The sequence below is a fragment of the Dendrobates tinctorius genome, unplaced genomic scaffold, assembly GCF_039654945.1.
Source record: "Dendrobates tinctorius isolate UK_male_01 unplaced genomic scaffold, ASM3965494v1 ptg000151l, whole genome shotgun sequence".
Taxonomy (NCBI): domain Eukaryota; kingdom Metazoa; phylum Chordata; class Amphibia; order Anura; family Dendrobatidae; genus Dendrobates; species Dendrobates tinctorius.
Genome location: NW_027361818.1, coordinates 5,556,213 through 5,583,237, shown reverse-complemented (window position 1 = coordinate 5,583,237; position 27,025 = coordinate 5,556,213). Strand labels below are relative to the sequence as shown.

The following is a 27,025-nucleotide window of genomic DNA, read 5'->3' as shown; positions in this document are numbered from 1 at the left end:
TGATAACTTTTTTTTTTATCTGTGCCCATGACAATCAGTTCTCGAGAATTAATATCAACTGATCTTCCAGTAGAAGACTTCCTTGGCCAACATCTCTTCTGGCAGTGGACACCACATGAAAAATAGAGTAATAGAGTATTGAATATTGAAAATTCAGTAATGCATAGATGGCTCAAGGACACTAAAACTGGAGAGATGCTGCAGAGCAGCTATCCATTTCTGCCTTGCTGAGGGTGTCTCTGTGAAGTCTATATGCCTTTAAACTCACAGAGATCCTTATGAGACAACCCATTTAAGCATTTATCAATTATTATTATCATTATTATTATTATTATTATTGCTCAGCAGATCAGTCTCTGTCTCTTCTCAGGAGATATCCTTTAGAGTTCATATCAGGCCAGAACAGTATAATGAAGCACTTCGGAAAGAACATGCAGACCACTAAAGCCCAACTGGATGATAAGATGGCAAAGATCTCCATGGCCACCTTATACTTGCCCTGAGCACTGAGGGAGGCTGGAATATATGAAATCCAGACACTGAGAAAGGCTAACATGCTGAATGTAATAAATTGGGCTTCATTGAAGCTGTCAGGAAGTTTTCGAGCCAGGAAGGCCACTATAAAACTGGTCAATGCCAGAAGGAAGAGGTAACCCAACATAGTCCAGAAGGCAATGGGTGAACCTTCATTACATTCAATGATGATTAATATGGGTTGGCTTTCTATGTTATACTGTGGAAATGGTGGAGCTAAGGACAACCATGAGATACATAAGATAAATTGTAGCAAGGTACAACTAAAAATGATTGTGTAGGAAACTCGAGGATGAGTCCATCTACTCATAATGCTGCCAGGTCTTGTGGCCATGAAGGCAAACATAACCATGATAGTTTTAGCCAAAATACATGAAACACAGATGGTGAAGACCAGTCCAAAAGCAGCTTGACGTAGTTGACATTTCTCAGTCTGAGGATAGCCAATAAAAACCAAAGAGCTCAGGAAGCAAAAAGACAAGGACAGGAGAAGAAAACAACTTAGGATGTAGTTGTTGGCTTTTACTATTGGAGTTGTTTTACGATGGATAAAAAGCCTTAGCATGAGGTTAGGAATGAAAGAGGAAAAGATTGAGGTGCCAGCTAATGTTGCACCCAGTGGATCGTCATAGGAAAGGAAGTCTATGTGTTTTTGAAGGCATCTGGTTTTCTGGAGATTTGGCCATTCATTCCATGGACATTTGAGACAACCATTAGAATCTGAAATTGAGAAGAAGTATAAACCTATTAACCACTACAGATGAGTCCACTTATACATTTTCACAAATTTAGTTATTTAGTTGAAAAAGACCTTTCACCAAATTTTCATATTGAACTAGACACAGTGTAATAGTGGCTGTGGAGCGGGAAAAAAAAGTTTGTTTTTTTACTTTGTCTCTTGGTTGCAAAAATATTATCAAAGTATTGGACACCTCATGAGTTAACTTTTGTTAAGTCTAAGTGGGTGTTATCAGATAGATTGCACTAGGGGTGTGTACTTCTTCTTCCTGTATGACGCTGGTCAATCATAAGCAGGCAGCAACCACCAAAGGAAAGACAACGCCCCCAATGTTGCACCGAACTCTTGATCACGGCAAAGGTGCTCTGCATTCCTCTCTTTTGCATGCAAATTAAAAGTATTTTTCTCAAGCAATGTACCACTAGCACGCACAGTACAGTGATGATAGTTATAAGGACTAAGTCCCCTATGTAAATTAATTGATCGTTTAATGTTTATAAAACTTAGTTTATGATTTCCTATGAGCTACAGGATGACGTCATGACCTATCAAATCCTGACTGAGGACTCTGATCCTTTTAGCTGACAGTAGTCATTCCTTAGGGAAATTTGTGAATATGGTTTTCTATGCATAAAATAAAGCAAAACAGAAAACATCAGACAGCATACAGCACATGTTGGTACAAGTGCAGTGTGTAGGTGTACGTTCACACTGTTGCAATTAACAGACAAATCCTCATAATGTGCCATCAGGCCTCAACGCAGATGGTGGTAGAGCCAGACCTAGACCCAACTGTTTCACACTTAAAAGCTAAATAGACAAAATACGCAGCCCCAAAACGGAGGGAGGCGCAACCCTGTTTGTACAAAGTAGAAGGAGCTAACATGCCTAGTGAGATGAAATACTAACGTCAAAGACCATCATGAGTGAGTGCACCTTGTCATGGTGGAATTGCTTTTACGCTTTTTGATCAAAATAGTGTCGACTAAGTCCCGTATATTATTTATATGTATTATTATTATTTACGTATTTACTTACTGCAGGGTATTTGCTCATTGTTTTTATCCTATGTTTTGTATATAGACAACATGAAACATCAAAGGTTTCTAAATTTATATCTACTGAGTCGAACAAACAAGGTATGTATGTATAGGTGGGCACCACAACATGTAGCACATACAGTTGTGGCCAAAAGTATTGACACCCCTGCAATTCTGTCAGATAATACTCAGTTTCTTCCTGAAAATGATTGCAAACACAAATTCTTTGGTATTATTATCTTCATTTAATTTGTCTTAAATGAAAAAACACAAAAGAGAATGAAGCAAAAAGCAAAACATTGATCATTTCACACAAAACTCCAAAAATGGGCCAGACAAAAGTATTGGCACCCTCAGCCTAATACTTGGTTGCACAACCTTTAGCCAAAATAACTGTGACCAACCACTTCCGGTAACCATCAATGAGTTTCTTACAATGCTCTGCTGGAATTTTAGACCATTCTTCTATGGCAAACTGCTCCAGGTCCCTGATATTTGAAGGGTGCCTTCTCCAAACTGCCATTTTTAGATCTCTCCACAGGTGTTCTATGGGATTCCGGTCTGGACTCATTTCTGGCCACCTTTGAAGTCTCCAGTGATTGCTCTCAAACCATTTTGTAGTGCTTTTTGAAGTGTGTTTTGGGTCATTGTCCTGCTGGAAGACCCATGACCTCTGAGGGAGACCCAGCTTTCTCACACTGGGCACTACATTATGCTGCAAAATTTGTTGGTAGTCTTCTGACTTCATAATGCCATGTACACGGTCAAGCAGTCCAGTGCCAGAGGCAGCAAAGCAACCCCAAAACATCAGGGAACCTCCGCCATGTTTGACTGTAGGGACCGTGTTCTTTTCTTTGAATGCCTCTTTTTTTCTCCTGTAAACTCTATGTTGATGCCTTTGCCCAAAAAGCTCTACTTTTGTCTCATCTGACCAGAGAACATTCTTCCAAAACGTTTTAGGCTTTTTCAGGTAAGTTTTGGGAAACTGCAGCCTGGCTTTTTTATGTCTCAGGGTAAGAAGTGGGGTCTTCCTGGGTCTCCTACCATACAGTCCTTTTTCATTCAGACGCCGACGGATAGTACGGGTTGACACTGTTGTACCCTCGGACTGCAGGGCAGCTTGAACTTGTTTGAATGTTAGTCGAGGTTCTTTATCCGACATCCGCACAATCTTACGTTGAAATCTCTTGTCAATTTTTCTTTTCCGTCCACATCTAGGGAGGTTAGCCACAGTGCCATGGGCTTTAAACTTCTTGATGACACTGCGCACGGTAGACTCAGGAACATTCAGGTCTTTGGAGATGGACTTGTAGCCTTGAGATTGCTCATGCTTCTTCACAATTTGGTTTCTCAAGTCCTCAGACAGTTCTTTGGTCTTCTTTCTTTTCTCCATGCTCAATGTGGTACACACAAGGACACAGGACAGAGGTTGAGTCAACTTTAAACCCTGTCAACTGGCTGCAAGTGTGATTTAGTAATTACCAACACCTGTTAGGTGCCACAGGTAAGTTACAGGTGCTGTTAATTACACAAATTAGAGAAGCATCACATGATTTTTCGAACAGTGCCAATACTTTTGTCCACCCTCTTTTTTTATGTTTGGTGTGGAATTATATCCAATTTGGCTTTAGGACAATTCTTTTTGTGTTTTTTCATTTAAGACAAATTAAATGAAGATAATAATACCAAAGAATTTGTGTTTGCAATCATTTTCAGGAAGAAACTGAGTATCATCTGACAGAATTGCAGGGGTGTCAATACTTTTGGCCACAACTGTAAATGATGGCTGGGTGAAGCACAGTGCCGAAAGTGCCAAGAAAGAAACAAGAAAAAGAAGCACAGGATGAAGCGCACTCACAGCTGAATATCACTGTGCAAAACGACTTTTATTGTTCCTACAGTGCCAAGAAAACCAAGTGCATAATAAAAACTGTTAAAAAACACCAATGAAAACAATGTGGGCAAGTAGATATGAGCATATATGTACATGCAAGGTATAGATGATATAGCAATCACAAATATTCAATAGCATAACTTAGCAGCATGGCTCTTTTTCTCCCAATGAATAATAAATAACAATTAATGTATATTCAATGTCTATATGTGATTTATTAGGTATCTCTTATCTCTTAAGAATATGAAAAAAAGAGGCTAAGACCTGACTAATCAATAGCTTGCTCTAAAAATAATGAATTTATATCAATTGTGCATGCATGTTCAAAAAAGGCTTGTGCCTCAAACAAATGAACAGGTGGAAAAAGCAATGCTAGTTCACATACTGGTCAAATACCCAGGGAAAGCCATGCAGGTCTCAGACACCATCCCATGCATATAAGAATATGAAAAAAGAAATAAGACCTAGCTAATAAATCTACTGAGTCTAATTAAAAACTAAATAAAAATCTAGAAAAAGAAGGCGGAGGTCCAAATGGAGGTGGAGTACATGGACATGTAGGTGAAAGAGGAGGAGAAGGAGATTGCCAACATTGTTGTTTTGCTTTTTATTGGAGCAGGACCCAAAATTAAATGAATGGCAAATAGAATTCAAAAATAGCTGGGTGCGGCTGGTATAGTTATCTAGTCAACCAAAGGTATGGACAAGTCCTGTGTGATCCACGTCCGATTCATTTTAATGAAAGTTAGCTTCTGCACGTTTGCTTTGGACAGGCGGATGTGTCACACCGCCTTTTGGAATGCAGGCCTAGTACCTCGGAGGGTGGTTCAGTCACGGTGACTCCGTTGTCTCTTACAATCCCTAGGTTAGGTGGCAATTTTAAAAGGTGGAGTTTACCGATATATGAGACTGAGGGTTATGTTGATGCCTGCTAGGTATGAGGCCGCGGAGGAAAGAAGCATACACCGAGGGTCCCATGCAAACTTGAAAGATGAATTTTACTGAAGGCTTGAAACAATTCTTATGTTTTTCCATAAAACAGTCATGGATAACAGATACAATTTTCCTTAAACATTGTGTTATTCAAAGCTTTTTCTCGGTCCCGGCCTTGGGAGGATGGCAGTGACTTTTCATATAACTCACTGTGCTGCGTACAGGGGGAGGATTAGCTGACCTTAATCAGATCGGAGTATCTGGATAATCTGCAGCTCCTTCACTTGTCTCAGCACTCTGTTGCTGTAAATGAGGGGCACTCCAAAAAAAAAGGTGCTTTGCATTACCTGCTTGTCCTAGACGAGGAGCCTCAATTTCCTGCCTCCTCACACCACCAAGACCGCACGTGACAAACGTTTTCAGTCTCCCACACCACCTCCAACTGCCACTTATTTTCCAATCAGAAAAACAAGTTGTAAAGGCAGAAGAGGGCAACATAGTACTACAAGTTGTAATACCAAAACAAGGCAGGAGAGGGCAGCATAATAAGTAATTTACCTCCTCCTAAGGCAAAACAGAAAACCGTTGACACAAATGCAATCATATATTAGTAATGGTTTTTCTGGTCACTACAGATGTACCTGTCTGCTATCACACCCCCTGCTGACAGTATACTTGCCGCTGGGAAAGCCAGAATCTCAAAGGCATACAAGTCAAACTCAGGCCATGTGTCCAATGTGGAGACTCAGATGTTAAATAGGGTAGACCCATCAGATAGTTCATGGAGACAGACATGTGGACATGTACACTTCAACAATTTTATTGTAATTCTACATCCTGCTAATACCGACCATATCAGATGGTGAAGCCGAATGTTGTGGCGTGCTGAGAAAGTGTTGCCACATTTCGGCCCTGCTAATCCTGCTTTCCGAAGTGGTGGTGGTGCCCCATCTGCATTTACAACTTCCTCCTCCTCTGCCTAGTTCATTCACTGAGCCCCTGCTGTCAGGTGGGAATGCGTCAGTAGTGCCTCTACCAGCGTGCACTTGTATTCCAACATTTTGTGATCTCTCTCCAGCAATGAAAGTAATGATGGTACATTGTCCTTGTAGCGGGGATCCAGCAGGGTGACTACCCAGTAATCAGCACCAGTATCAATACAGGCAACTCAGCGGTCATTGCGCAGGCACAGCAACATGTGCGACGCCCGCTAGGGCAGGGGGTACTCGGTACCGGGCAGGAAGGTTCTCCAAGGGGTTGTCACGGCAGCAATGACCCAGTCCATGGCCCTGGACATGCAATGAAATGAAGAAGGGAAAAGTTATAGGGGAAAGTTTGTGACGCCACCCGTGGTGTTCGGCAATAAGAAGATGGCCGAAGCTCTAATTCAGATCCACTGGGGCGGTTGGTGACGCAGCAGAGATTTAAAAGCTCTCCATGGATAGAGCTAGGCCCAAAGGCAGTGATAAGGTAGTTAATGATGGTCAGGGTTATAGTGCAGGGTAGATGATGCAGTAAAATAATTGGAGGACACAGCAGGGTGCAGTCTTCACACTTTTACTCACGGTCTTTCAGGTTACAGTCACCAGCTGGGGTGCTGTGTCCTCTGGGTTGGTGGTCCAGCCAGCTCTAATTTGAGGTACAATTTACCAGGACCCCCTTCTTATGTTCCATCCCTGGTCGTCTCTCAGTGCTGGCTCCCTCCTCTCCTGCCCAGCGCCTCACACACAGTTTCCCAAGCCAGCAGCCTCGGATCCTGTCAGGCGACGTACTCTTGGTCCCCTTGAACCTATATGGCTGCCTTTTCAGCAAATGTGTGTGGATTTGGCAGTCACACATACAGATACTACAGCCTCCGGTTAGCTAGCCGAGTCCTACAGTCTCTCCACTAGTCTGGGGCCAGTCCCCCACTGTGACCTGGTCCCTCCACCAGACTACGGTCGGCATGGATTTGGGTGCCACGGGTGGATTCTTCACTTTCCTGGCCCCTGGAGCTGCTCTCTGACTCCCACGTCACTCTTCTCTGCTCTCTAGTCCTGGGACCAACTCCTCACTCTTCCAGTCCCTTCCACCAACTGTCCTCTCTGTCCCAACTGTCACTGACTCTAACTCCTCCCCCTCTCCACCCACACCCTCTGCCCAGCTCCTCCCTGGGCTGGAGAGGTCTAGTGTTAGGTGCTAGTGTGTGGGTCCTAGGTAGTGCCCCCTCCTTACCCAAAAACGGAGTACCACACCTGTGGCTGAGGTGCAGTAATTCTGTGGTGACTGGACCACCAGGGGCACCACACATGTATTGGCTCATGTGTGCTGGGCTGCTCAGAGGCAATGACAATCTGTCTTTGGTGGGAGGTGTATCATCTTGGTCTTCTGTATCCTCACAGCTACGCTCCAGTGTTGCCCTTGAGCTGATTTGAGTGCCACCTTGCTGTGAACATGGTTCCACCTCCTCGTCATCCTCCAAAACTGTCCGTCCCATTTGGACAGTTGCGCACCTGGCCGCTGTTGGTACAGTTAGCCACCCTCCGAGCCATGTGTGGATGAAAGGCCTGATAATTTTGTGAGTGGCCACTGTTCCTCCTGCTCCATCAGAATTACTATACCACAGGAAGATCCTGTGCTAACACCTCATCCATCATCGCCAGAAGTGGTTTTTCATCAGGCATAGAAGTGGTATAGTAACGCTCATGATGGTGTCATCAGTGCTGGCCATGTTGGTGGAGTATTTGAAGCAATGGAATACAGCACATATGTCCCACATAGAGGTCCACTCATTAGTGGAGAAGTGGAGTTGTTCCGCAGAGAGACTCATCCAGGGGTGCTGCAGCTGAAACTCCACTATTGCTTGCTGCTGTCTGCACAGTCTCTCCAGCATATATCAGCTGGAGTTTCACCTTATTGGTATGTCACAAATGAGGCATTGAGCAGGAAGGCAGAAGTTTCACTGCAGCAGAGACAGGAGAGCACTGAGGTCAGAACGCCGAAAGCGCATACATACTGCCCGCACTTTCAGCAGCAGCTCTGAGATATGTGGGTAATTTTTAAGGAACTCTGCACCACCAAACTCAGCACATGAGCCAGGCAAGGAATGTGCTTCAAACTGGCTAGGCCCAAAGCTGCGACGAGATTTCGCCTGTTATTACACATCATTATGCTGGGCAGAAGGTTTACTGGCACCAATCACTCATCTGTCTGATGTTTCTTCCACTTAGACAGCTTCTGCGCATTGTCGGATTTGTCCCCCTAACAGACAAGTTCCAAAGCAGTCTACTCTCTTTTCCCCCTGGCTGTGCTGAAGTTGGTGGTGCAGGTCTTACTGTTACCAGATGAGGAGACGGTGGAGGCAGAGTAGGAGGAGTAGGCAAGCTGGACAGAAAAACAGTGCAATCCTCAGTGGTGGTAGGACAAGTGCTCGAATGCCTTTTGCCTCTGTCCCTGTTGCATTTGCACAGTAAGCAGTTAGGGAGGTGTAGCGTCCCTAGTCGTTCTTACTGGTCAACGTATGAACAGTTACCCCGAACTTAACACTTTGGGTTCACTCTTCCCTATTTAAATGTCCTTTCACCTATGAGTTCCACAAAGGTAATATAGAGTGCTTTTTAAGGCCCATACATAATTTACAATAATGTTAGCTGCACCTGCCAATGTGAACAAGTCAACCAACAACCGTCGCGTAGAGAACACAGGAGTGCTCAGCTAGACGAGTGTTCCTGTGTATGGGAGATACAGACGAGATGGCTGTTGGCTGAAAGATTGGCCAAAGCATCGTTCATCCGACAGCAATCTAATGTGTATGGGGAGCTTTAGGCTATGTGCACACGTATGCAGCAAATTTCTGCCTGAAAACTGGACTCCTTCCCAGAAAATGCGCGTTTTTTTCCACGCATTTTCTGCATGTTTTTTATACGTTTTTTTTCCCCGCGTCCCCAGTCACATAGAAAATAGCTAAAATTGCGGAATTTTCCTGGAAATTAATGAGCATGCTGCGTTTTTTTTGTGGAAAAAAACGCATCAATAGGCACAGAAAGAGCGGAATTCATTAAAATGAATGGGAAGCTTCTTTTAAATGTTTTTTAAGTGTTTTATTTGGTAAAAACACGAAAAATAACGCAATGTGTGAACACAGCCTTAGAGTACAAAATCCTAACAGCAGTAACCCTATGTGAACTATGTGATGACCTTTTCTGAATAACTCAGAACCAAGCTTACACACTGGCTGTAATTGCAGGAACACCAATTTTGCTTCAGATTTTAACGTATTTATTGTACATCCTGGTCAACAGCTGAAATTAGAGAAAATACCTGTGTGATTGGATATTTCTCCTTGTGGACAGGGAACACACTGAAAGCAGCAGACAGGTTGTCCGGTAATAGAGGCTTTCCAAAATCCTGGAGGACAACTTTCTGTACAAATAGACAAAGGTACCTGCAAAGATAGATATCCCAGTCATGATGGAATTGGATTACAAAATGTGTGCATGAATGTACAGTATATATATTATATATATATAGTATACTGTACATATATATATATATATACATACATGTGGTCTTTTCCACAGCTTTTCACGACATATTCACAGATTTAAATGTTTGTTTTTTTCATTGGGATTTTTTGTGATACCAATACCAAGTAGCACATAGTTGTGAAGTATAAAGGAAACAATACTTGGTTTTCTAAGTATTTTAAAAAATATAAGTCTGAAAATTGTGAAGTGCATTTTTAGTCAACCCTCCTCAGTAGAGTTGGGTGACTTTAGTCTGATCGGGTTTCATGAAACAAAATTTGTTCCAGATGAAACTGGTCCGACTAGGGCAAAAAAAGTTGGAGTTTCGTCCGAAACCCGACCCCAATGCAAGCCAATGGGAAATAAAAGTCGGCATTGAGCGGATGACATTCATTGATGACCTTCATCCACTCAATGCCGACTTTTATTCCCCATTGACTTGCATTGGGGTCGGGTTTCGGACGAAACTCCGACTTTTTTTTGCCCTAGTCGGACCAGTTTCATCTGAAACAAATTTTGTTTCATGAAACCTTATCCGACCAAAGTCGCTCAACTCTACTCCTGAGTGAATATTTTGTTTTTATGAAATTACTGCTGCAGTCTTTTGAAGTATGTCTCTACCAGCTTTGGGGGTCTGTCTCTACTAGCTTTGCACATCAAGAGGTGACATTTTTGCCCATTTTTCTTTGCACACTCGCTCTCGCTTAGTGAGATTGGATGGAGATGTCTGTGAACAGTAATTTTAAAGTCTTGCTGCAGATTCTCTATGGGATTTAGGTCTAGACTGGGTCTTTCCCACACATGAATGTAATTTGCTCTAAACCTTCCATTGTAGCTCTGGCAGGATGTTTAGTGTCAGTGTCCTGCTGGATGGTGAACTTTCGCACCCGTCTCCAGTCTTTTGCTGCCTCTAACAGGTTTTCCTACAGGATTGCCTTGTATTTAGCTCCATTCATCTTCAAATCAACTCTGAGCAGCTTGCCTGTCTTAGCTGAAGATAATTCTCCCCATAGCGTGATACTGCCACCATGTGTGACGGTGGGGATGGTGTTTTCACGGTAATGTGCAATGTTAGTTTTCCACCAGATGTAGCTTTTGCCCCAAAAATGCTACTTTGCTCTTATTTGACTACAGCATTTTCTTCCACATACTCTCTGTGATCCCTACATGACTTTTTGTGTACTGAAAAATGGACTTATGGTTTGCTTTCAAAAATGTCTTTATTTTTTCTGATCTTCCATAAAGGCCAGATTTGTGGAGTATATGACTATTAGTTGTGCTGTGGACAGACTTTCCCACCTGAGCTGTGGATCTCTGCAGCTCATTCAGTGACCATGGGCCTCTTGGCTGTTTCTCTAGTTAGTGCTCTCCTTGCTTGGAATTTAGGTCGACCACCATATCTTGATAGGTGTGCAGTTATTTCATACTCCTTTCACTTTTGTACAATAGATTGAACAGTGTTCCATGAGATATTCACAGCTTAGGCTATTTTTTTTATAACCTAACCCTGCTTTTCACTTCTCCGCAACTTTATCCCTGACCTGTCTGGTGGGCTCCTTGGTTTTCATGATGCTGTTTGATCCCTAATGTTCTCACACAAACCTCTGAGGTCTTCACAGAACAGCTGTACTTATACTGAGAATAAACTATACACAGATGGACTCAATTTGGTAATTATGAGACTTTTGGAGGCAATTGGTCACTCAGGATTTTATTTAGGGCTATCAGACTGCTGGAGACTGAATACAAATGTACCTTACAATTTTCAAATCAAAATTTAAAATAATTTTGAAAGCAATAAATCACTTCCTTTACATGTCACAAATGCTTGCTACTTTGTGCTGGTTTATTAAATAAAATACCAATAAAATACATTTAAGTTAGTGGGTGTTACTTGATAAAATGTGGAAAAGTTTGTATGAATACTTTTCTATACAGTATATATGTAACAGTAGGATTTTGTCAGAGCTTTGAGGCAACTCATTAATTCCATGAGCAGGCAAACATAACAAAACACTAAAAGAGATGTTGTAGGCTGTCACCATTTTCTGGACTATTTTTGGTGCATTGCAGGAAAAAAAAATCCATGATATCAATACAAAAAATGAAAAACCATCAAACTTCATTTGAAGTCAGCAAAAGATAAATGTTAAAGATATTGCACATCATACCTTACTGTCCTCAGTTGCCCAAAGCAGGAGACTTGAGTTAATGGCAAAAAGTTGCTCAACAAAAGGTGAGGTGTCATAACTGCCAACTTTGACATGACGTATGGCATTGCTTGAACTTAGTTGCCAATTAGCAATGTCGTAGGCTGCAGGCGGATCTCCATTTTCATCAAAAAATAGTTCTCTCTCATCACTTAAAGGGACTCTTACCTTTTTCATATAGTGCAAGATCTATAGTAAAGAAATAAAACATAATTCCAACTTGAACATTAAGTAGTATACTGTATTAAAATTATATAATCGCTTATTACTTTTTTTAAAAAAATCTTCCGTTATTCCTTTCCCATAAAAGCAGTAGAAAGAATTTTGGATTTTTAATGGTATTATGACATCTCTTTTATGCAGTGTCCTGTATTGTGGGAGATCGGCTCACTTGGCTGCACGCACAGGTAAACAAAAGAACACTATGTCTATAAGACTCTCACTGGTTTATTAGGGGGGCTGCATAAACCAGTGCAGAATTAGCAAAAATAAACAAGGCCTTTCTTGCCTAAGGAAAAGCAAAACATAAGATACAGCACACACAGGAAACATAACACACAATGGTTCAGTCTTCCTTATGAGGACACAAAGTCCTGGAGTCCCTATCTCCTGGCCTACCAAGCACTAAATGCCACAGAAGGATAACTACTTAAATCCCAGAACACACCCAGGGGTGGAGATAAGATGAACAACCTCCCAGCTGCTCTATGGCTGTCCACAAAAACCAAGCCCCTCACAATTCATAATGTGCTTGAGCAAACTTCTGGGTTTCAAATCACGGAAGCTAATAGCCTCAGTGAAAAATTTCTCCCCTCCAGCACCTGGCCAGGGAATTTGTCACATATTCCCCACCCTCTGCCCAAAGCCAAGGGGTTTGGCACCTTCACTCACTAAACAGGGAAGTCTGGACAGGGTATCTGCATTACCATGTAGTTTCTCAGGTCTGTGCTCCACATGAAAACTAAAGTCCTGGAGCGCTAGAAGCCACCTAGTCACCCTTTCATTCTTCCCCTCCTTTTCCCTCATCCATCTCAGGGGGACATGATCTCACACTAGCCTAAACTTCCAGCCTATCAGGTGGTAGATCAACATGTCAATTGACCATTTGATGGCTAAGCACTCTCTCTCTCTATGATGAAATAGTTCTTTTCACAGGAGGAGAGATTCCCACTTATAGGACTGGATGTTTGTCTCCATCTATTTCCTGGGACAACACAGCTCCCAAACAGAGGTCTCCATCTGGACCACAAACTAGGTGTGATCAAGATCGGCTATTTACACAGGGCAAGCTACAACTCCTAGAACACCATCTCCGCTTCATAGGACCATTTTGCCATCAACGACTTTGTGCCCTTAAAAAGATCAGTCAGTGGTGGCTATTAAGGCGAAATTCGGGATAAATCACTAATAGTATCCCACTATTTCCCGAAATGCCCAACTTTGGATTGCCTTCACCTTATTTACTTGCAGCTCTATTTGACATCTTGCAATAATGTAGCCCAAGTATTTTGCCTCTCTTGTTCCCTGCATGTACTTGATTGGATTTATGGTAAACCCTGCCTTCCTCAGTGCATCCAGTACCACCTGGACCTTCTGCAGACGACATCCCCAATCCGGACTGAACATCACGATGTTTTCCAGATAAGCTGCGGTGTACCTTTTGTGAGAGGCCAGGATCCATTTCATGGCCCTCTGGAAGGTAACTTTGTCTCCCTGCGGTGCGAACAGCATCCTCGTATACTGAAAGCACCTGTCAGGTGTGGAGAAGACCATCTTATCCTTGGCACTTTGGGAAAGGAGAATTTGCCAGTACCCTTTCTTTAGTTACAGGGTGGTAATATATCTGGCTGACCCTAGCCTCTCAATGAATTCATCAGTGAGGTGCATCGGGTATGCGTTGAATTTGGAAGCATCATTTAGCTTCCTGTAATTATTGCAAAATTGCCATTCCCCAAGGGGCTTTGGTAGCAGAATAATGGGGCTGGACCAGCTGCTCTTTGATTCCTTGATGATGCCTAGGGCTCAACATTCACCTAATCTCCTTGGAGATCACCGTGAAGCGGGCTTCAGTATCCGATATGGCTTTTAGTTCACCCACACATGCGGTTCCATCAGGATTTCATGCTCCACAACCTGTGTACATCCTGGGAACTCCAAAAACAGGTTCTATTCCGAAAACAGGCACTGTTGCTTCTGAGCCGGTAACAGTGTCTCTACCACTGTGACATCCTTGACTTTGCCTTCAGGATTGGCCTCCAGGCACGTATCTTCCACACGTTCCCTGTCTTGTCATGGTTTGAGTAGGTTAATGTGGTATACTTGGTATGGTTTTCTTCTCCCTGGCTGGTGGACCTTGTAGATTGCATCACTTTACTTTTCGTCCACCTTGTTTGGTCCTTGCAACTTGGTAACTTCCTTTCCACTATGGGGATCAACACCATCATGCAGTCTCCAGAGCTAAGCTGTATCAGTCTCGCCAACCAATAGTAGACTCTTGCCTGGGCCTCTTGTGCTTGAAGGAGGCATCACCTTCACCATCCTGTCCAGCATCTGGACCACATGTCTGATGATGCTTCGGTGAGGTGCTACCTCAGCTTCCCAGTTCTCCTTTGGAATGTCCAGAATTGCCAGAGGGTGCTGTTCATATAACAGCTTGAACATTGAGAACCATGTAGAGGCATGTGGGGGTTCCCTAATGGAAAACAGTAGGAACAGTAGTAGGCAATCCTAGTCTCGGCCATCCTTTCCCACAACCTTCTTTCTGCGAACCTGTCAGCAGGATTTTTCTCAGTAAACTACAGACACTGTCAGTTTGGCGCCATTATACTGATTAAAACAATACTTTTTTTGATGAAATCTTTCTATAATACTACAAATATGTACAAGAATATAACTACTACAATAGTGCTAATAATACTAGAATTCTAGATATTATGTAAAAGTTTATGACTCAAGATTGGAGAATCACATTGCTGCATTTCTCAAAACTCTGTATTTGCAAGATATCCACATTGTTTGTGATTGAATTTGCATGATTTATGCATTTCTCACCCGACTCACTATTTTGCTTCATTTTTATAGGGCTGAGATGGGGTTGAAAGATAAAGTAAAGCATCATAATCACCACTCCCCTCATCTGCCTAGGTACTAAAGATCCTCGCCTTGTGTCCTGTTTGGTAGACTTCATACAATATCCTAACATGCAACACATCTACTACAGTGTGAAGATAGAATAGTAGACAGCGCCAGAAGAGGGGTCGTTAGCCAATGGAGGAGTGGCCTGGAATGTGCGGCACAAGGGCGAGTGAGAGGCAAGGTGAGTAGAATTTTTATTTCACCCATACATTTCTTCTGCTTTGGCATCTGGAGAGACCTCAAATCATAATAAATGTCTTTTCCCAGCAATGTGATTTTCACCAAATACTGTAAAGTCTTATGTTATTTTGAGATAACCTGGCATATTTGAATAAAAGCACAGTACTTTATTCTTATGTTTATTTTTTTTACCTGCCATGGAGAGAAATTTTGAATTTGTGCACATTTCCCATAAATAAAAGGTCCTTCTCTCTCGCTGCATTTGTTAAGATCTTCCAAAGCTTTGGCGAGAACATGAACTGCAGTGTAGATATTGTATGCAACCCTTAAATTGGAGACATCGTTGTAAATATTCTGTATTCTGTCCAGCCTCTCTTCCCCTGTGCACGCCTTTCTTTGGGGACCCAAATACCCCACAGTTGAAAATGTACAATTGAAGGCTTCTTCCCAAAATGTAATCACTAAGTTGCCTGGTAAAGTCATGTTTGGATGGAGCTTGTTGAGGAATTCTTGAAATCCCGGTATTAACCCATTGTAGAAAGCGAAGCCAACTGTACCAAACAAGAGATGAGAAAAGCTGGCCATCTTTTGAAGATTAGTCACAGACCATCCTTCACTGGCCACAAACACTTTATCTCTGATATTCTCTCTCATCATTTCAGCCAAAATGGGGACTAACTCGGTGCCAGGAGTGAAGGCAATGATCACTCTTGCTGTCGAGCTTTTCATGACTTTAATTATTTGTGGAGCGTTCCGATCTTGTCTGCTTGTCAAAATATTCTCGATGAAGGCTACACAGGCCCCAGCCCTGACGATCTCTTGTTTGACCAACTGAATCCCCTGTTGCCCGTAGTCATTGTCCACTCCCAGTAGCCCAACCCATGTCCAATTAAAGTGTAGCACAAGCTGTGCAAGTCCTTTAGACTGGAAGGCATCACTGGGAACAGTCCTGACGAAGGAAGGAAACTTATTCCGGTCACTCAAGACAGAACTGGTGGAATAGTAGCCGACCTGATTTAAAAAAACAAAAATAAATGTAAACAAAAATTAGAAATGCATTTTCCAAATCATTCTAATAAAACATTATCGTTGTCAAATCAATTTTCCATTTTTCTTATGTACTATTTTACCGTTCAAAAAAATTTCTCAATTTGCTGTCAGTGGTAGTTTGCCAATATTTCATTGTTTCCTTTTTATTATTATAGAGCAGTTGCATTTATACCATATAAAATATTGAATTCTAAAATATCGATCCACTGAAATTATGTGCAAGTAATTCCCCCACTGATACTTATATACTGCCTGTACTATCTCCTCATGGTTGCATAGTTGCCCGACTGTTCTTTTTATAAAATGTGTTTACTGATATGCTAATACTTGAACTTGTTTTTTATTGCCCCAATTAAAGTTTTGCATTTTGTGATAATCAGGACATGTGATAATTTTCCTCAGTTCACTGAGTGTACTGTGGATTTTAAGCTCCTTATGCTCAACAAGCCCTTCCTTCTTTCCTCCTTCTTCCCTTTCTTCCTTTACTTGATTTCCTTTCTAACTTATTTCCTTTTAGAATTTCATTGCTTTTTTTCCTTCCTCCATGCCTTATCACCTTCCTTCCCTCCTTACCAACCTCTACCTTTCTTTACTTCCTTAGCTTATTGCTTCACTTTTCCTTTCATAGGTGTTTTATATCTCTTGACTTCTTTCTCCTTCCTTCCTGCCTGTTTTAATATTATTTTTTTCCTTCTTTACATCCATCACTTCCGTCTTTCAATTCTTGCTTATCTGTATTTCCTTCTTTTATTTGCTTTATTTGTTGCTTATTTTTTCTTCTTTCCTCTTAGTTCCTTTTATCCCTCCTCTTTTTTATTTTCTTCTTTTCCTGCCTCCTATTACTTCCTTTTTTCATTGCTTTCCTATCTGTTTTTCCTTCCTTTATTTGCTTTATTACTTTCATTTTTTTCTCTTCCTTCCTGTCTTGGTCCCTTATCTATTCCTGAGGAGTTTGCTACCCGCATTCGGCATGGGTTTAGAATGTATGCTTTGCAGGGCAGAGTCCTTTTAGCTAGAGGTGAATGAACCTTTCAATGTTCGGTTTGGTTCTGTTTAGCTAAGGTCCCAAAGTTCGTTCAAGAGTTTGGTTAACATACCCGAACCTTATTGAATTAAATAGGAGGCAAAACCAAATGCATAGATAACACCTTGGGGGGGGGTCAAAAAGCTGCCAAAACAGCTCAAATTATGAGCAGACACCTGGAAAAGTAGCTTCAATTGACTTAGAGTACAAATAGTATAAATGGATGCATGGGACGGGCCTGGGACAAGGCTTGGACCAGTATTTCTAGTTTAAACATTGATCATTAACAGGTGGATGAGTGACAGGTGTAGGCTTGATGCCCTGTGAGCCCTACAAAATTCAGATAATACACATGAAGGAGACCCAACTTGGAGAACAAACACTTACAAAAATTAGGGGCAGACACTAGGAAAATTGTCATCAATTGAAGCACAGTAGAAATTTGATAATGGCACAGAAGCAGTCAGCCATGGGCCATGCATGAGGTATCAGGGTCTGGGACAGCATTTGGAGCTAGATGAGGTGGGCGAGGGACCAATGTAAGCCTGCTTTGCTTTGAACCCTGATACCTCATGCAACAGCTCAAACTGTTTTTTTGTTCAACCACGCTCAGGTGGTGTAAATATCAGTTTGGTAGACAGCTATTGTTAGAAAAATTTAAGGATAATAACATGGGTAGTGAGTGAACAATTCACCCACAGTAGAAATTTGATAATGGCACAGCAGCAGTCAGCCATGGGCCATGCATGAGGCATCAGGGTCTGGGCCAACAATTAGAGCTTTGAATTTAAGATTAAATTAAGATAAGGTGAGTGAGGGACTGCTGTAAGTCTGCTGTGCAGTGAGCCCTGATACCTCATGCAACAGCTTTTCTGGTCAGCCACACTCAGGTAGCACAAACATTAGCTTTGTAGACTACTGATGTTAAAAAAAATTAAGGATAGCAATACAGGTAGTTGACTGAAAGTAACTGCAGGCCTTCCAGTCTGGGAGACCTACTGCTGTAGGCAACACACATGAAGGAGACCCAACTTGGAGTCTAAACATTTAAAAAAATACTGGCAGACATCAAGAAAGTGGCATCCAATCAGAAGTAGTATAATGGAGTTCTGACACCCTTTCCACTACAGGTAACCCATCAGATGGATGGTATGGATGATTGCATGAGCGCATGGACTGATGTTTTTGCAGACTCTTGATTAAGACATGTACAGATCTGGGAAATATTTTTGAGTTGTAGTCAGCAGGAAGTGGAAAGGGCATGGATATGTGTTTTGAAGGAGAGATCAGAGTCCAGGGTTACCCTGAGGCAGCAAGGGCCAGAAAGAGCATGTGCTCCAGTGGATTGCAAGTGCTGCATCAAGTGGCCCCCCCTCCACCTTAACATCACACACATTACAGTCCTCAGAGGTGGCACCCCAATTACCCTTGATTCCACCTGCATCAGAACACTCCAATTGACCAACTGACTGTTAGAAACAATAAATTGGGTGAGTCTGCTGTGCTGTTCACACATTCTATTCCATGAGCATCAGAGTTCTGCTCCAAAGATTTCCAGACTCAAGGTGGAGGAAAGCATCTATTCTGCACCAATGCCAAGAATTTTTTTTCAGCTGGATCTGGGGCTGGATGGAGTTGGGACCGAGCAGAATCCAGACCCTCATGACCAAATGTTAACCCCCGAGGTGGAGGTGATCCTGGTGAGACTTAGATACCTGAGGCGCACACGGACTGTATTGTGCTGTCAGGGCAGGAAGAGGAGGATGGTGACTCTCAGGGCAAGGAGTGGTAGAGCAGAGAGGATGAAGATGAGGTTGTAGATTCCACTTGATATGAACCCAGAGGCACACAGCTGAGCAGCTCAGCAAAGGAGATGGAGGAGGTTATGTTGCAGCTTGCCACACAGACAGAGGTCGTGGGTATGCAGTTCGCCGGGGCAGCAAAGGTTGCCTAGTCTGCACCTTTTTTTAGACTGAAAAGGATGACACAACTAACATCTTCCAACTTTGTAAAATAAGACTCACTCTAGAGGCAAAAAAGCGAATAATTTGACTACTACGTGTATGATCTGACAAATGGGCGATCGACATGCATTAGTATGGGAATCCCACTGCACTAAAATGTGGCCTAGTGGGCCTCGTTAACCACCATCAACCCGCATCTGCTTTTTCTTCCTTCTCCATCACAATGGCAAGTGTTCTCCAGCCTCAGAACCCCCACTTGGTTACCCGTTACAGTCGAGGTGAGTGAGAGCTTATCAGCTGGTACGGAAGTGGAAAAGTCTGCTGTTTTTGACCAATCTCAGACACCGAGCACATAACATCTTTCTCAATCCACAATAACATCTCCACCTGCATCTATTCACAGTCCAGCAGTTTGTCATCTTCACCCTTCTTCACCCTCTCTCAGTACAGCAGCCAGCCCTCGGTCCCAAAGTTGTGGTCAAGTTAAAGATTGTTTCCTCCCACACATGCAGAAGCTATGAACTTGAACTTCACCATCTCCAATCTGTTGGCCACCAAAATGCAGCCTTTCTACCTGGTGTGTGCAGATGCTTTCCAAAAGCTGGTCACCCATTACCAGTTGCGCAGTCACCATTACTTCTCTATAAAAGATGTGCCTGCGCTACACCAGCATGTCGCCGAAAACATCACCCGTTCTTTAAAAAAATCTATGTCTATGAAGGTGCTTTTCACTACTGTCAACTGGACAAGCAAGCATTGCCAGGGATGCTACATCTTGGTGACTGGGCACTGGGTGACTCTAGTGGCTGAGGAGCAGGTGGAGAAGGGTGTGCTCCAAAACTCTTGGAATCCCCAAGGCTTGCAGGGCACTTAGGGATGGAGAACTAAACAACTACACACCAGAGTATGGAGAACTAAACTACTAGACAACAGGGGTTGGAGAACTAAACCACTACACACAAAGGGTTAGTGAACTAAACCACTAGACACCAAATTTTTGAATCCCCAAGTCATGTGGGATTAACCTCTGTATCTATCACTTCCTTCACTGCTTCTGCCTCCTCCATCTCCTCTAGGGCCTCCACCTGCGCCCTCAACCTCTCCCTTAATGACACATTCCAACAGTGCAGAGACATTCTCCCCATCTCTGCACTGCGCAGCCAGGGCTCACCGCAATCAAGGAGTGTTTAAATGACTTTGCCTTGGAGATCACAGTCATAAAGCTCAAGAGTTGTGGACAGCTTTCCAGGCCAAGTTTGAGCAATGGCTGTATCCACTGAACCTAGAACCAGGGAAGGTCATGTGCGATAATGGTGCAAAGGTAGTGGTGGACCTACAGTAGGTCGAGGAAACCTCACACACGTGCTTTACATGACTCAGGTCCTCAACCTGGTGGTACAGTAAGTTCTACAACACTATGTTGGCCTGGATGTGCTGCTGCAGAAAGGATGGTTGCTGTGTGCTCACTTCCAGCATTCTTATTCTGCAGGTCATTGACTTGCATCGCCACAGAGGTCTTTTGGACTGCCGGTTAACCAGTTGATATGCGATGTGTTGACATGGTGGAATTCCTCTCCTTACATGTTGCAGCGACTGTGGCAGCAGGGACGAGCCCTAGTGCAGTATGTCATTTTGCAAAGCCTGGGCCAACGCAGTGCAGACATGGTGCTTGCGGAGTGGGCCCACATGAAGGACCTCTGCACCCCTATGCACAGTTTTACAATGGATATCATGATGGTTAGTGATGAGGATGCCATCATCAGCATCACAATTCTGGTCATCTTCATGCTGCAGCACACTTTGAATAATCTGCTGGAGGAGATGGTGGTCCCAGAAGAAAAGGAAGAAGCAGAGGAGCATGGGGAAGGGATAACAATATCTCTAAGTTCCATACTGCCACCGCAATGGCTCTTAGACAATCTAAGAGTGGTTTTCCCTAAGACAGCAGTGAGACACACAATGTGCATCCCAGTTATAGAAAATGGGAACGCCCAGTCGTCAATGCAAAAACATTAGCAGCAACAGTGTAAGTGGCAAAAGCAATTGCTGTGAGCAGTTTCATACATTTTTTACACCATCCAGAGCACCAGCAGAACAGAGTACAAGTTTGACACATAGTGAATGATTTCAGGAGAATCTCGCGCTCAGTATCAATGCTATCATGACAAAATGGCACCAAAGCAACTGTCCGCTTTTTATATGGTGAGGGACATGTGACTTTGGCAGCCAATGAGAGAAGCTCTTGTATCTGGATGTTATAAACACATAAATACAATGGAAAATAACTCTCTGTTAGAGGGAATGGTGCAGGAAAAGCCACCAAGAACCTGCTTGAGACTAGTCCTCCAAGACCCCAGCTAGCTTTTCAGAGTGTGTTTTCTCTTACATGGCTGTAGTAACAAAGCCGATGTCTAATTTAGGCTGGAATCACACAAGCATATAACATCTGATGTGAGAGCATAGGATGTGATATGCCAATGACACTGGACTCAAACTCTGCCATGAGCTTGATCCGAGTGTCAGTTCTTTGTGCTCCGATACTCTTGCGTTAGAGAATAATTGCTAATCTGTAATGCCCCATAGTAAACATTGGGCCGAGTGCTATGTGATAAAAGATTGAACATCACTCGGCCTTGTAATACATTCGTATGACCCCGGGCTTATGCTGCTTGTTGTTCAGGCCACATGAACTGTAACTTGGACATTAAGGGGTTTCTAATTATACAGAAATTGGAAAAATGTACCTTCCTTAAAATGATTTGTACTTACTTGTGGGAACTTGTAAATTCCAAAAATATGGGCAGCAGCTATAGAAAACGTGGATGAAGAAGAACCCACAAATCCATTTAGAGGAACAATGTGGAGACATTGATAATTGGGGATGACCGTCTTGTCTCCTGATAAGACTTGTAATACTGCAGCTATGTTTACAGACATCACCCCACAAGAATCGTACCAGTGTAATCCCACAGTTATGTTGGGGAAGATGTGTTCATTTTTGTTAATCTCTTCTATGGCAAATAAGAGAGCTTGGAGATGTTGAAGGTAACCAAAATGAAGCCTTGAGGAGAGATAAGATGTCTTACTCAATGATTACAGCAAACCTTATAGTTTTATTTCCTTTCTTAGCTAATCAATAACTTCAAGGTTGTGGGTAAGTCACACTGACCTTCAAAATCATGAAAGCCAAACAAATTGATCTTCACTTCAAGAAGGAAATGTCTCACTCAACCCAACAATGTCTAACTTAACAATCTCTACACTCAACCCTACTACATCTCTATGTGCCTAGCCGGTTCCTCTTTTCCAGGGCGTTAGGTACATGGAGGTGTCGCTCAAACAGGTATCACAAATGCTTAATCTATACTCCATCCTTTCCTTTCTCACTGTTTTCAGTAATCTGATATAAAAATCAAGAGAATCAAGATGTACGTAGACACAATACCTTGGAGACATCTTCACTTACATTGTACAAGTTGTTTGGGGGGGAATTTCAGTAAAAGACAGTTGCTGGAAACTATCTGCCAAACGGACTGGTATCACTGCCCCAATGATTATATCTGCAGGTTGTTGAATCCCCTCGAGACCTAAAACCTCAAGTTTACATTGCTTGTCTTCATTATAGGACATTGGTATTAGGGAGGTAAGGATGAAGATCCAGACCAGACTGTATAAAGGTAACATGATGGATGGATGCCTACACAAAAAAATAGGAGATAGCACATAAAACACATGGCAAACACCAACAATAAGGCCAAAAGCAAAAAAGAAACACAAAGCACACACAAGTTTAGGAAACTACAGGGGAATAATGGAATGTGTCAGAAGGCAAAGAAACTGTGAGAAAACAGACAGCTCTTTACAGAACAGGAAGTCTCGCTATCACACACTATTATGATACATGCTGACCAGAGTAAAAATTGCTAAATTTATGGATTTTTTTTTTATTGCATAGAGTGATATGAAAAGTTACATGCAAAATCATCCCAAAAAATTATTGAAGAGCTAAAACTTTTAAAGAAAAAAAGTAATTAAACATGATGCTAACTTTTTTGATGTTAACTTTTTTAAGGAATGTTCCCTTTATGGTGGCTGTGCACCTGCTCCTGCCTATATGAGAGTCTATAGTACTTTAAGCTCAACCACAGGGAATTGTCACCACAATATGAAGATTTCATTGTGTCTGCATGAGGTCTCGCTAGTTCTGGTGTATAGAGTTGAGCGACTTTTGGTTTTTTAGGGTCGCGTTTCGTTTCGTGAAACCCGACTTTTCCAAAAGTCGGGTCGAGCAAGATCGTCCGATTATAGGGAAAAGTCGGGGTCGTCCCGAAACACGAAACCCAATGTAAGTCAATGGGGAATAAAAGTCGGCAGTGAGAGGTTAACAAGCCACTCGTTGGCGACGGCCCTGGCACAGGGCCCCTGATAGTACGGTGGTGTGTCTGATGGCGGGTGGGCCGAACTTGCACTTTCATCTGCAGCTTCCTCTTTGTCACCGTGTAAGATGGAACTGTATATGGGAAAGGTAACCTGAGTTTCATCAGGGTCAGATTCAGGCCGTGTAGCGTGCGAGGGGAATGTAGTGGTCTGGGTCAATGTACCAGCAGATTCATCGAGCAGTGGCTGGGCATCAGTGCACTTGTGTCGCCCCCAGGAGTACGGTCGCCACAGTGGCATTACCTTCCTCCTAGGGAGTGTGATGTCATGCTTGGGAGCAACGAAGGATCTCTCTAGCAGGTTAACTGATTGGGCGGCGTTATTCCCATGAGTCATGACCCTCCAAACAGTGTTCATGAAGGCAAAGTGTTTGTTGACAGGAAACACACCAACAGTGCCCATTTGAATGCCAAAAGCATCAATTCTTCTTTCTTGAGCTTGTCAACCTTAATTAACTTCATAATACAAGTAACGCACTGAAAAATGGGGGTTATTTGGCTACAGTTGTGGGGGGGAGGGCTGGCTCCAGGTTTTCATGTGCCCTGGGCGAAAGAGTGCCCCTTTAACACATACCACAACTCATCATGCTCCGATACGGCAGAGAAATAGCGGTATAGTACAATGAAAAATACTTCACTTTTTACAGCTCATTACAAGGCCCATCTATTTCTCCATACAGAATCATTGGTCCCATATAATGTTTGAAACCGTATATGATGAGCTCCACATAATGCTACAGTATATGTTGGTCCCCATGGATGAAGCTCCACTGTCTTATGGGCCCAAATAATGCTCCAAACATAATGGGCCCCATTTCTAATGCTCTAGTGTATAATGGGCCCTGTAAATGCTGCTCCAGTGTCTGATGTTCACCTTTGGAATGTTCCAGTGTATGGTGGGCCCCATCTATCATTCTCCAGAGTATAGTGCTCCCCAAAAATTGCTGTCCCAACATTGAAAACAATGAAATAAGTCTCCTCGCTAGGAAATCCCTGTACTAGTCTGGACTCCTCGTCGTTCCCATCTTCCATCTCACTGCACAGTATTTCAACCTTGCAAGTGCTGTGATCCTGAGCAAGCAGGGGGGGCCCACTCGTTGGCGACGGCACTGGCACAGGGCCCCTGATAGTACGGTGGTGTGTCTGATGGCGGGTGGGCCGAACCTGCACTTTCATCTGCAGCTTCCTCTTTGTCACCGTGTAAGATGGAACTGTATATCGGAAGGGTAACCTGAGTTTCATCAGGGTCAGATTCAGGCCGTGTAGCGTGCGAGGGGAATGTAGTGGTCTGGGTCAATGTACCAGCAGATTCATCGAGCAGTGGCTGGGCATCAGTGCACTTGTGTCGCCCCCAGGAGTACGGTCGCCACAGTGGCATTACCTTCCTCCTAGGGAGTGTGATGTCATGCTTGGGAGCAACGAAGGATCTCTCTAGCAGGTTAACTGATTGGGCGGCATTATTCCCATGAGTCATGACCCTCCAAACAGCGTTCATGAAGGCAAAGTGTTTGTTTTACGTGGGCAGTATGGTTGCAAAGCTGAACCTTAAAGGAATGTCCAGAAGGGCACCACCAGGAGTGGAGCCTACAGTTTAATTCGACTCCACCTGGGAAACCTCAACCATGCCAGCTACAGAACAGATGCACACATTGCAAACTTAATTCCGTTAACGAACGAGACTCCGTCATGCCCCGCGGTCCGAGTCCGGCTTACTAGAGGGACACGTGAGGCTCTGGCACATGAGATTGGCCAATAACTGGTGTGTCATGCCCTTACATGTCCGTGGCTGCATGTGCGCTACACTGAAAAGGCCAGCGTTTGTCGCTTACAGGTGCAGATAACCCGCTGAACAACGTTAGTGATGGGGATCTGTGATTACAGTTATTACCCGCGAACGATGATTTCCCAGTAAGTGCAGGTCAACCGCAGTTCCGGAATTAGGCCTAACCGTCATTCCTGAAAAAATGAAAAACTTACGTGTGCAAACCACAGGTGCTGTAGCTTGCTTAACAGCTCGCCAGCCGTTCTCAGGCCCAGTATGGATTACACGTGATTGCACAAAGGTGAGAAAGGGTACCGTATCCCCGGATAACATGTATGGATAGCATAGTGTACACATTCAAAATATATGTCTATACATCAGGAGGCAGGCTCAGACGGTGTTAGGCCCAGTATGGATTGCACGTGATTGCACAAAGGTGAGAAAGGGTTCCGTATCCCCAGATAACATGTATGGATAGCGTACACATTCAAAATATATGTCTATACATCAGGAGGCAGGCTCAGACGGTGTTAGGCCCAGAATGGATTGCACGTGATTGCACAAAGGTGAGAAAGGGTTCCGTATCCCCAGATAACATGTATGGATAGCGTACACATTCAAAATATATGTCTATACATCAGGAGGCAGGCTCAGACGGTGTCAGGCCCAGTATGGATTGCACGTGATTGCACAAAGGTGAGAAAGGGTTCCGTATCCCCAGATAACATGTATGGATAGCGTACACATTCAAAATATATGTCTATACATCAGGAGGCAGGCTCAGATGGTGTCAGGCCCAGTATGGATTGCACGTGATTGCACAAAGGTGAGAAAGAGTTCCGTATCCCCAGATAACATGTATGGATAGCGTACACATTCAAAATATATGTCTATACATCAGGAGGCAGGCTCAGACGGTGTCAGGCCCAGTATGGATTGCACATGATTGCACAAAGGTGAGAAAGGGTTCCGTATCCCCAGATAACATGTATGGATAGCGCACACATTCAAAATATATGTCTATACATCAGGAGGCAGGCTCAGACGGTGTTAGGCCCAGTATGGATTGCACGTGATTGCACAAAGGTGAGAAAGGGTTCCATATCCCCAGATAACATGTATGGATAGCGTACACATTCAAAATATATGTCTATACATCAGGAGGCAGGCTCAGACGGTGTTAGGCCCAGTATGGATTGCACGTGATTGCATAAAGGTGAGAAAGGGTACCGTATCCCCAGATAACATGTATGGATAGCGTACACATTCAAAATATATGTCTATACATCAAGAGGCAGGCTCAGACGGTGTTAGGCCCAGTATGGATTTGACGGCCCAGACTACACAGCGGAGGATCAGGGAGAGGTAAAGATTGCAAATGCTGGGGCCCTGCCCAAGCAAGGGGGGCCCACTCGTGGGTGTCGGTACTGGCACTGGGCCCCTAAGAGTACGGCGGTGTGTCTGACGGCGGGTGTGCACCACCACCGTCAGAGACACTTGATTGCACTATGAGGGACCCTGTGCCAGTGCCCGCGCCCAAGAGTCGGCCTACCCACCTGTCCAGGGCAACGGCACTCGCACGGTATCGTGCGCTAGGTGGTGACGCCGGCCATGGGGGG

General features: G+C 43.5%; 2 protein-coding genes across 2 annotated transcripts in view; both read right to left on the bottom strand.

Annotated features, from left to right (window-relative positions):
* Positions 1–349: 349 nt before the first annotated feature.
* On the bottom strand, positions 350–13,586 carry LOC141049887 (vomeronasal type-2 receptor 26-like). The gene is made up of 4 exons (XM_073546727.1): positions 13,320–13,586; positions 11,817–12,044; positions 9,440–9,563; positions 350–1,254 (listed from the first exon to the last, which is right to left on the bottom strand). Exons 1-4 carry the CDS (start codon positions 13,584–13,586, stop codon positions 350–352), a joined length of 1,524 nt encoding a protein of 507 aa, XP_073402828.1.
* Positions 13,587–14,312: 726 nt separating this feature from the next.
* Positions 14,313–27,025, bottom strand: part of LOC141049886 (extracellular calcium-sensing receptor-like) — a 39,485-nt gene continuing 26,772 nt past the window's right edge. Inside the window, exons 2-5 of the mRNA XM_073546726.1 lie at positions 22,675–22,905; positions 21,978–22,269; positions 15,363–16,181; positions 14,313–14,492 (exon numbers count right to left, since the gene is read on the bottom strand). Coding sequence (XP_073402827.1) covers positions 14,313–14,492; positions 15,363–16,181; positions 21,978–22,269; positions 22,675–22,905 — 1,522 coding nt within the window. The remainder of the gene's footprint in view (positions 14,493–15,362; positions 16,182–21,977; positions 22,270–22,674; positions 22,906–27,025) is intronic.

What these genes read in the sequence shown, in the direction of transcription:
- LOC141049887 (XM_073546727.1), bottom strand. Translation starts at nt 13,586, where the DNA reads ATGCTGTTCGCACCGCAGGGAGACAAAGTTACCTTCCAGAGGGCCATG. An exon ending in GGGCAACTGAGGACAGTAAG is followed by an intron (nt 9,564 to 11,816) that starts GTATGATGTGCA and finishes CTATCTTTGCAG; the next exon opens with GTACCTTTGTCTATTTGTAC. An exon ending in AGAAATATCCAATCACACAG is followed by an intron (nt 1,255 to 9,439) that starts GTATTTTCTCTA and finishes TCTCAATTTCAG; the next exon opens with ATTCTAATGGTTGTCTCAAA.